The following is a 10,801-nucleotide window of genomic DNA, read 5'->3' as shown; positions in this document are numbered from 1 at the left end:
GCCCGTGTGGAAGAGAGAGCCAGTCCGCGTGCTGTCCCTTTTTGGGGACATCAGGAAAGGTGAGTGTGGAGATCGCCTGCCTGTCCTAGGGGTGTGTGTGTGTGTGGGGATGATGTCATGCCTTGGAAAGGAAATGCAGACGTTGGCTCTCTGCCCACGGCCACCACACACAAAGTCCACTTCAGAGACCAGCACACCCCTGGCGACCTTGCAGGGCCGCCCTCCCCTCCTGGGGCTCCCAGCACCCTCACTCGCAGTGAGCCAGCCGGCCCAGCACTGCTGCGCTCCAGCCTCTCTGGACCCCCAGCTGACCGCCCCCTGCTGGTGCCGTTGGATAGCACAGATTCTTCTGGGCTCTGCAGCCACAAGAGTGAATGCATGGACATACATCCTAGTCCCAGGCCTAATGGCGTGGGAACCCGCCCCTCTTCTGGCCTGTGCCTTCCGCCCTGAGCAGTGGTCACTGAGCCTCAAGCACCGAGTCACAGGCCAGGGGCTGAGACTCAAAGCTGAAGGCACCCGGGAGCCAGGCCACGCCCCCTGCCTTCAGCATCCCCCAGCCCATTTTTGTAAGGTTCTTTCCGGGCTCTTTCTGTCCCCCGGCCACAGACTCTCCAGGGCCAGGCCGGGGCTCCAGCAGCCTATCTACTGCGTCACACAGCCTGGCCGGGTGCCATCTGGACTTCCTAACCCAGGGTGCGGCCGATATCGCACAATCCGCCTGACTTTCTCAAATCAGGAATCGGGGAGTTTGCTTGTTTCGCTTACGATGCAACACACCTTCATCCTTAGTCCCTCCTCAGTCCCCATCGAGTCGCTAGAAAGATAACGCTTGCTTTTCGGGTCATTTGTGGGTCTTTTGGTTCCGGTTCGGCTCAGAGTCAACGTGTTCTGTGCCCTTATTTTTCCCCACCCAGAGCTGACGAGTTTGGGGTTTTTGGAAAGTGTTTCTGGCTCAGGAAGACTGAAATATCTGGATGATGTTACCAACGTGGTGAGGAGGAACGTGAGTACAGCGTGTCCGCCCAAGCGCCAAGATGGAAGCGGGTGTGCACGCGGTCCCGGGTCGGGTGTGGGCAGGGGGGATGCGGACAGCCAGATGCTGCCCAGATGCTGCCCAGCTCTGGCCCCAGCCTGGCCGACGTGAGGGTCTCACAGGAATTGGCACCCATCCTCACAGTTGCTGGCGGTTCGCCCTGCAGTAGGAGAGATGAGAGGGGCATTTTCCTGGCCCCCACACTGGCCACAGCCCAGAGCAGAGCCATCGGCCAAGCCTCCTATTCAACTTGCTGAAATCCAAGGGGCCGGTCCCGCCACCTGTGATGGTGCTGCCCAGAGAAGGGACGAGTCCCCACCTCCCTCTACAATGAACCCGGGCCGATTGAAAACATCCCCCAGACATACATTTCCGCCATGAAATGTCTTGGCTCCTGGAAGGCCATCTCATGTCCTGGACTGAGGCCTCGGACCGAGTGCCTAACAGCATCCAGTGTGGCTGGAGCACTTCACAGCCCCTGAGTCCGGGGTCAGTGCACTGACGTTCCCGGGAGCGACCTGCAGGGTGACGCCTGCCACGGGCAGTCACTCGGGCTCCCAGTGACCGGGAGGGCCAGCCCCTCCTGCAGCGATGACAGGCAGCCCCGAATGTCCCGAGGCTGATGGTGACTGACAAGGTCACTGGTGGGTCTGACCCGGCGGCTTCACTGCCCGCCTGCGTGGTGCCACCGCTGGGCACACGGGAGCCTGCTGCTGGGACAGGCCGCCCACACTGCACGCGTCCCCCCGTGTTCCGTGTCCTGCAGGTGGAAGAGTGGGGCCCGTTCGACCTCGTGTACGGCTGCACACCTCCCCTCCGCCAGGCCTGTGACCACCCTCCGGGTAAGAGCACCCTTTGCCCCAATACCTGGGCCCTCATCCCAAACTGCCCCCGCCCCATGGCCCACCAACCCCCTCTGGGAGGACGGAAATTACAAACTGACAGCATTTTACAAAAACAGCTTCATTGAGGGATCTCTGATTGTATCCATGAAATGTCCACGTTCAGCAAGTACCATGTGATGTGCTCTGACATGGGTCCCCTGTGAGGCCATCGCCCATCCCAGGCCCCTCTGACCCTGTTCTGCCCCTTCCACCTGCAAGCCCTGCCTCGTTTTAACCGCCTCTGCGCCTTAAAGCGGGGCGCTGGGTGAGGCTGGGTCAGCACACTGGGTGACAGCCAGCCCTAGGGGCACAGAACTATCCTGGGCAGTAGTGGGCGCCGAGGGCCCAGACCAGCCACGGGGAACGGGTCCTTCCGCAGTCCCCACCCCTCCCTGCCCCTGCGCCTGTGCCCCGTGCCGGGCAGAGCCAGACGCACCCGATGTCCCCCAGGCTGGTACCTGTTCCAGTTCCACCGCGTCCTGCAGTACTCGCGGCCCCGGCCCAGCGCACAGCCCTTCTTCTGGATGTTTGTGGACAACCTGATGCTGACTGAGGACGACCGTGTCATCGCCACACGCTTCCTGGAGGTGCGTGCAGGGGGCGGCCTCTGGATGCCAGCCAGCCGGGCCTCCTCCAGAACACTCGGCCTGGGTCTCGGGGTGGCGGTTTAGGGTCTGACCCCTGAGGCCTCGGGTTTCAGAGTTCACAGGGACCCTGAGGGTCGTCTTGCCATTAGGGCATGACCCCTTCACAGTGGCCTCAGAGGGTGTCCCCTTCACGCTACACTCAGGATACACCACCGGCCTCTCCACCTGTGCACACGCGCACACGCACATACCACGTACACCACCATATGCGGTGCACAAACGACTGGCACACACTAACATATAATCCCACACACTCACACACACACCCTCTGACTGGCACACACTAACATATAATCCCACACACTCACACACACACCCTCCGACTGGCACACACTAACATATAATCCCACACACTACACACACACACCCTCCGACTGGCACACACTAACATATAATCCCACACACTCACACACACACACACACCCTCTGGGGCACCAATAACTGTGTTTTCTCTCCGTGTATCTGAATCCTGACCCTGAGGGCAGCCAGGACTCAGGGCCAACTCTGCCCAGGGCTGAGTCCCTCCCTGGTTGAGCCTGGTGTCCTCTCCTCACAGGGTGCGTGCTCCACATCCAAACGTAAGGCCAACAGTGTCCTTGCCGTCCTGACCCCCATCTGTCCAACCTCCAGCCTCTTGGTCACCTCCAGGGTTCTTTATGCAAATACAGCGGCTCTGCCCACGCTCCCCCTCCTCCGTGTCCTCCCTCTCCTCCTCCTCCTCCTCCTCCGTGTCCCGCTCATTTTCCCGGAACCAGATCCTCCCGTACAGAGGACCTCCTCTTTCCTTGTTTTAGTTTGTGTTTTGTTTCGTTTCACTTTCCTCCGTTTGACTCTGCATGGACATAACAAATGAATGAACCTGCTCCCACAAGCACGGCTGCGATGAAGGAGCGCATGCGCGTGCTTGTCACTTGGCCTCGGGGCGGCAGGGGCAGGGTTGTCCTGGCCCCTGCCCCCTCCCCCCTGCCTGCTTTCCTGGCCCTGCCCAGGTGGCACCAGCTCTCTGGTCAGCTCTTTTTCCTTTTGTCCAAGTGCCCTGTAGCAGCTGGGATCTTCGTCTCTCTTCTAACTGGTTTTGCCTTGCACATAGGAGGCTGTTGATTGCTGTGCCTTAATTTTGCTTCTGCTGCCTGATCGAATGACCTTCTAATTTATCGTAGTTTTCAGTAGGTTCCATTAGACTTTCTAGGTATTTGAGCAGATCACCTGCCACTTGAGACATTGTTTCCTTCGAGTTTTACACCTCGGGCACCTTTCTCTCATCTCCTGCTGTTGCCTCGGGGACCACATTGAATCACAGTGGTCTATCTTGTCCCTGACTTCCATGGAAACGCTGCCAGTGTTTCCGGCCAAGCTGATGCTGGCCTGAGGATGAGGTTGGTAGATTTCACTAGGCTAAGGAAGTTTCCATCGATTTCTATTTTGTGAATAATTTTATCAAAAATAGCTGTTGGATTTTGTCAAATGTTCTTTCTAATGTCATTGGAGATAATTAGATAATTTTTCTCTTTCAAGCTACTAATAAGATCCTATATAATAAAAGGATAATATGCCAATCGACTGAACAGCAGAACAACCAGTCGCTATGACACGCACTGACCACCAGAGGACAGACGCTCAATGGAGGAGCTGCTCCCTGGTGGTCAGTGTGCTCTCAGGGCTGGCGAGTGCAGCAGCAGTGGTGGGAGCCTCTCCCACCCCCACGGCAGCACTAAGGCTATCACTTGGACATCCTGAGTGCTCCCCAACTGTGAAAGGGCTCAGGCCAGGCTGAGGGACCCCCTCCCATACCCCACCACCAGTGAACGAATGTCATGCACTGGGCCTCTAGTATAATATATTAATAGATTTCCTAATAATGAACCGTGCTTGCATTCCTGGAAAAAAAAATCCACTTAGTGGTGCATGATGTATATTCTGCTAACATAACGTATTGCTGAATTTGGGGGGTTTTGCTGTGACCAGCATGAGAGAGAAGTACGTGGTTTTATTGTTTTGTGCCATCTTTGTTGGGTTTGGGTACCAATGTTAAGCTTGATTCATAAAGATTATTTGGAAAATTGACAGAATTCTCCTGTGAAATGGTCTGGCTTAGTTGTTCTTGCTGTTATTTTTAAATGGGAGTTAGCTCTTCTGTGGGAACAGAAATCTGTAAGGATTTTTTTGGAGATCAATTTGGCAAGTTCTGTTTTCCAGTTCTGTTTTCCTAGAACATAATCCGTTTCATTTTAATTTTAAAAAGCTTTTCATGGAGTTGAGCAAGGTGGCCTCGCAATTCTTGTACTTCCCTGTCTGTACTTATTTCTCCTTCTTAAGGACTCTGGGATTTTCAAAACACTAGCATGTTGCCACATAACAGCAGTCAGGTAAGCAAAAACCCTGATTTTTATTGTTTTTTTTAATATACATTTAATAGATCCAAATTGGTCCCAAATTAGAAGTAGCCAAAAAAGGGAACTTCTCTTATTTTACTTTTTTTAATGGACATTGTTGGCTTTGTGTGTTAGCTTTCCCCAAACCCTTCATCTCACTACTCTTGTCTCTTCATTCTTAATCAACTGAGGTGTGGAAATCAACCTCTTTTTTTTAAAATCCTCACCCAAGGATATTTTTCCATTGATTTTTTTTTTTTAGAGAGAGTGGAAGAGAGAGGGAAAGACAGAGAGAAACATTGATATGAGAGAAACACATCCGTAGGTTGTCTCCTGCACGTGCCCTGACCAGGGCCCGGGATCGGGAGGAGCCGGCAACCAAGGTATGCCCTTGACCGGAATCGAACTCCATGCCCTTCAGTCCACAGCTGATGCTCCACCCACTGAGCCAAACTGGCTACGGCTTCCCTCACTTGCTATAACTGCTCCATCTTGCTGTGGAACCTTGTTCCTGCTGGTGGCTGGGAACATCTTAACCTGCTAGCTGTAGGTACCGTTCCCGTGGGCTCTGGCCACTGACGGTGGTGCCGTCTCTCCTCCCAGGGTGGCGCTGATGCAGGAGGAGGCTGTGTGTCCAGGGTGGTGGGGCTCAGGAACGGTCCACATGGGCCTCTCTGGGGCCCCTGAGTCTGGGGAGGTAGAGTCAAGGCCACCTTCCGTTGTGTGTTGGGGGATGATGACCTCTTGCCTCAGTTTCTCCTTCATGCCCCTCTCCCTTCTGAGGCTCCTCCTCCCAATGGTGGAAGGTCTGTCCCTCCTGTTCTCTCTTCCCTTGTCCTTCCAGTGCCTTTTAGGGAGACAGTGACCCCAGGGCCAGGTGGCCACTTGCCTCATGAAGCAAAGGTCCTTTATGATAGCCTCCTCTGCTGGCACCATGCTCATGTCCCTGAGACACACACCCCTCAGCACAAAGACCCCAGACTCTTGATCTGCACGGCAGTCCACCTGGTGCCCGAGCTGGCAGGGTGTCCCTGGGTCACAAGACTCTGGGAACAAAACACCAACATCCAATTAAAAGTTTTAAAATAACATCTCAGTTTCCCCTCCCTCATTAGGGATTTATAAGGAAAACTAGAGGCCCACTGCATGAAATTCATGCATGGGTAGGGTCCCTAGGCCTGGGCAGCAATCAGGGCCGATCCCAGCCTTCTGGCTGCAGGCCAGGCCTTCCTGCGTTCTGCGTCACCCCCTGGTGGTCAGTGCACATCATAGCAAGTGATAGAACTCCCGGTTGAACTCCCAAGGGGACACTTTGCATATTAGCCTTTTATATATAAAGGTAAGATGTGATGTGCAGCCGTGTGGACTGGGGAACGTAGACAGTCTGGGAAGACTGTTGACCGAATTCTGAGGGCCACACATGGTTCCCACGGTGGCCAAGGCCTGTGGGCCACCCCAGGGGACAGAGGCTATTGTCCAGGTCACCTGTATCCACAGCCGATGTTTCCACCCCAGACAGACCCTGTGACCATCCTGGACACCTGCGGCAGAGCCATCCGGAACGCCGTGCATGTGTGGAGCAACATCCCAGCCGTGAAGAGGTATTTCCTGTTCACTCAAGCCCTTTGGGAGCAAGGAGGGACACTGGCCATCAAGGAGACAGGAGTCTGAGGGGACAGGGAGCCAGCCATGCCCAGCAGTCTCTCTGCCCAGGTCGGACCTATGTCTGGTGGGTCTCTGAGGCAACCCCAAAATTCTGGGCGTGCTCAAGGTCAGGGACACCCCTTCCACTTTGGGGACCTTCTCCCCAAAAGCTGTTGCATGAGCACTCCTGAGGTTCTCACCCCAGGACTTTGCAGGCTTCGGCAGCACAGCCCACCTCACACACTGGACACTCACCCTCACAGCCCCGCTCACTCTCTCACCCCCATTCATTGACACACAATCACTCACACAAGCTCCCGCACTCACACACCCCCACCCATTGACACACACTCACATAAGCTCATGCACACTCACCCCCCCACTCATTGACACACAATCACATAAGCTCACGCACACTCACCCCCCCACTCATTGACACACAAGCACAGGGAGCCAGCCATGCCCAGCAGTCTCTCTGCCCAGGTCGGACCTATGTCTGGTGGGTCTCTGAGGCAACCCCAAAATTCTGGGCGTGCTCAAGGTCAGGGACACCCCTTCCACTTTGGGGACCTTCTCCCCAAAAGCTGTTGCATGAGCACTCCTGAGGTTCTCACCCCAGGACTTTGCAGGCTTCGGCAGCACAGCCCACCTCACACACTGGACACTTCCCCTCACAGCCCCGCTCACTCTCTCACCCCCATTCATTGACACACAATCACTCACACAAGCTCCCGCACTCACACACCCCCACCCATTGACACACACTCACATAAGCTCACGCACACTCACCCCCCCACTCATTGACACACAATCACGTATCTCACGCACACTCACCCCCCCACTCATTGACACACAATCACACACTCACACAAGCCCACATACACCCCTCCGCACCCACCAGACACTCTCCTGACTATTCCTGCTCCTGGGCATTCTCTGTTCCACCTCCTCCCGCAACACCCGCTCCCCCTGGGCCCTGCGTCAGCCTGCTCCGGGACACCTGCCCGGGCTCCCGTCTCATCCCACACGGTCCGGCCCTGGAGGGAACAGCTGGCTCCTCCATGGCACACACCCCCCGGGCAGCCTCGTGTGAGTCACTGACGCATCTCCAGGGGCAGCGGGACCTGTCTCCTCCCCACAGTGGCTGCTGGAGCCTTTCCCACCCACCCCAGGCCCAGACGCTCCCCTCCCCAGGCCCACGTCCAGGATCAGTTTTAGGTGCGGCTCATGTGAGGCAGCTTTCCGGGCTGTGTTCTCCCTGAAGCCAGGGCAGTCATTCTGCGGGTGGTGCTTACGCCTGTTCTCCCTGCCCTGCCCACCAGCTGGCTCCCGCCCCAGCTGGTTCCCGGAAACGGGCTGGAAGCCCCTGCTTTGAAGGGCAGGTCCGCTCAGGCTCCTGCTGTCCTAACGGGAGGAGGGGCCCCTCACCGAAGGCAGACTTCATCCTGATGAGTGGGTGGGCGGCTGCCCTGGACAGCCATGTCACCCCTCTGCCAGTCAAGCTTCCCCGGGGGGTGGGGGGTGTTGGTGGGGGGAGGGGGTTGCCAGGAGGAGCCCTGCATGTTTCTGGCGCCTCATCCCTGGCCTTCCAGAGTGAACCAGGGAATGTGTCTGACGGCAGTGGGTGCCTGGGAGCATGAGACGCAAATGCTGGGCGCCATGTTCACGAAGCCTGGAGTCCCAGGGGTTGCATCACATTGCAAGTTGGGGTCCGGTGCTCTCCCCACCCACTTGCCCCTCATGCGGGGTCTGCAGCACGGGCTGCCATAGGACCCCGGACCTGCTCAGGTCTCTCGGTCTTGGGTAGATCAGGATTCCTTGGGAATGACATTCTTCTCTGTGGGGTCTCTCCATGATGGCTTCTCCCTGAAAGGGGGACTCCCCAGGTGGGCCAAAATCTGTCCTGGGGGACCCTCGGCCTTTAAGCAGCTTCTCACAGGACCGAGGGAGGTGGGAGGGGTGGGGCCATTTCGTCCCCTGAGGCCGAGGGCCCGGACGGGGTGTTTATGGGAGAGACTGAATAATCTGGAGAGACCAGCACCAGCCAGCCCCCCGCCCATCGCCGGCAGCCCTGCCCTGGGAGCGCGTGGGCTCCGTGGGTGAGGGGCTGCCCTCTCCCCCGCAGCAGGCATTCGGCCCAGGTGCCCCCCGAGGAGCTGTCCCAGCTGGCCCAGGACCAGCAGAGAGCACGGGCCGCTGCCCCCGGGCCGGCCTCGCTGGTGAAGAAGTGTTTCCTCCCCCTGAGAGAATATTTCAAGTATTTTCAACCAAACTCACTTCCTCTTTATAAGTGACTCATTATACCGCGAAAAAAAGAAAAAAGACTTTTCTTAGAACTAAGATAACTTTCCTGATACTGTCTCCATTGTCCTCTTCAAATGATTATTTTATTTGCTTGACCTTGGATTTCCCGTGGTGGCCCCAGACCCCTCCCCCTTTGGGTCTGGAGATGGAGCCGCCGCCCCTCCTCCCCACCCCCACCCTCCTTCCCGGGAGGGGGCGAAGTGCCCGTCGGCTCACCAGGGACAACATCCTGATGTCCCAGTGCATGTGTGTTGCTGAAAGTGTTTCTGTGTGCTGTGTGAGGAATTAAAAATACACTGATGACGCGGATTAGTGGTCATTTTTGGCGTTTTGATGTGTACGCACGGCCTTTATGCTGTAGGACACGGGCTGTGGGTGAGAAAGACCAGCAGGACACACTGCCCAGGCGCCTGTGGCAGGCGCTCCACAGGTGCAGGAGCAATGCTGTCACGTGACCACGCAGCCGGCTGACAGCCGCACAGCAGCCCAGGCCTCAGCAAAGTGCAGAACTCCGAGCTCGGTGAGCAAAGGGAGAAGGGATGAGGAGACAGCAGTGAGGTGGAGGCCAGATACCCTAACCCTAGCCCTAACCCGCTGTGCAGTGTGCAGCCTTCCCGTCCTCGCTGGGCTCCGGGGAGGGGAGACCCTTACAGAGCATTGGGTCGAGCTGGAACCTAAAGGGATCTTTCCAGGTTAGCCAGGAACCCCCAAAGGGACCTAGGCTGAGGTCACTGACCACTCAGCTTGTCCTGGGCATGACGGCCAGGGCTTGGTACTGTTCATGGGATGTAAGACACTTTGTGGAAGAAAGGTTGGGCTAAAACTGGATCTTTTGTTGAAGATTTTGAAAAACACATACATTGTTAAGGAGATTAGCTGTGTCGTGGCTCATGTTCTCTGTCAGCTTGGCTGGGCCAGGTGCCCAGACATGTGTTCGAACATTGCTCTGGGTGAGATGAACATTTAAATGGGGGGACTCCGAGTAAAGCAGACCACCCTCCATGCGGTGGGTGGGTGCCGTGGTCTGAACGTGGGTTCCCGAACCACATTCATACGTTGAGGTCCTAACCCCAACATGTAGGTGTGAGGCGGTGAGGCCTTTGGAGCTGACTCCAAACTGAGATCAGTGCCCGAATCAAAGAGGCACCAGCGAACCTTCCACCATGTAAGGACCCATGAGAAGGGCTCCTACCTGACTGTGCTGGCTCCCCGACCCCCCACTTCCAGCCTCCAGCGCCCTGTATATGGTGCTCTGTTCTAGCAGCCTGATGGGACCGAGACAATGGGCCTCATGCAAGCCACTGAAGGAACCAGGGCTGACCTGGGAGTTCTGCACCACCTGTGGGCTCCAGTGTCCTTGAAATAACCTCTCTCTCTCTCTCTCTCTCTCTCTCTCTCTCTCATATATAATGATACTGAGGGGAAGACCCAGATGCTCCCCTAAGGCCCCTGGGGGTGAAGCCTCCTTTTTTCCCTCCTCTTCCTGTCCCTCCTTTTCCTTCCTCTGGTTTAGAAGCTCTTGAACTAGATTATTTCCTAAAAACAATAAGATTTATTGGAAATTTTCCTGCTGTAATGTGCTCTGTGAGTCTAAAAACGTCTGTTCTTGCTCTTGATATCTTCCCGGTTTGTCACAAAAACACTCCTCCTGACGGTTTCCTGGAGGATCTCGGAACACTTCTCTAGCCAGGCATGATGCTAACATGAGGGGAAATGTTTTGATCTTCACGGCGGGTGGTAGAATTCTCAGGCAGGAAGCAGTCCTTGTTTGGGAAAATGTTTTGATAAGCTGAAGGCATCGGAGAAGGAGCCGGGAAACTGTGTGTCTGTCCGGCCATGCCCTCAAGATACGTGCAGACAGCTCTGCCTGAGACCAAGAGAGCGTCTGGCCTCTGAGAAGGAGGAGAGGAAATT

At 56.1% G+C, this 10,801-nt stretch overlaps 1 protein-coding gene across 1 annotated transcript in view; it reads left to right on the top strand.

The window, feature by feature from the left end:
* The window catches only part of DNMT3L (DNA (cytosine-5-)-methyltransferase 3-like), a 14,024-nt gene extending 4,831 nt beyond the window's left edge, over positions 1 to 9,193 (top strand). The window contains 7 exon segments of the mRNA XM_006758988.2: positions 1 to 59; positions 918 to 1,006; positions 1,803 to 1,878; positions 2,371 to 2,507; positions 6,455 to 6,540; positions 8,709 to 8,845; positions 8,848 to 9,193. The exon segment at positions 1 to 59 is cut by the window's left edge and continues 11 nt beyond it. Of these exon segments, the coding sequence (XP_006759051.1) occupies positions 1 to 59; positions 918 to 1,006; positions 1,803 to 1,878; positions 2,371 to 2,507; positions 6,455 to 6,540; positions 8,709 to 8,845; positions 8,848 to 8,873 (610 nt within the window). The 3' untranslated portion in view covers positions 8,874 to 9,193.
* The last annotated feature ends 1,608 nt before the right edge of the window (positions 9,194 to 10,801 follow it).

This window comes from Myotis davidii, unplaced genomic scaffold (assembly GCF_000327345.1).
Source record: "Myotis davidii unplaced genomic scaffold, ASM32734v1 scaffold1476, whole genome shotgun sequence".
Taxonomy (NCBI): Eukaryota; Metazoa; Chordata; class Mammalia; order Chiroptera; family Vespertilionidae; genus Myotis; species Myotis davidii.
Note: the sequence above shows the minus strand (reverse complement) of the source record. Positions and strands in the feature narration are given on the sequence as shown.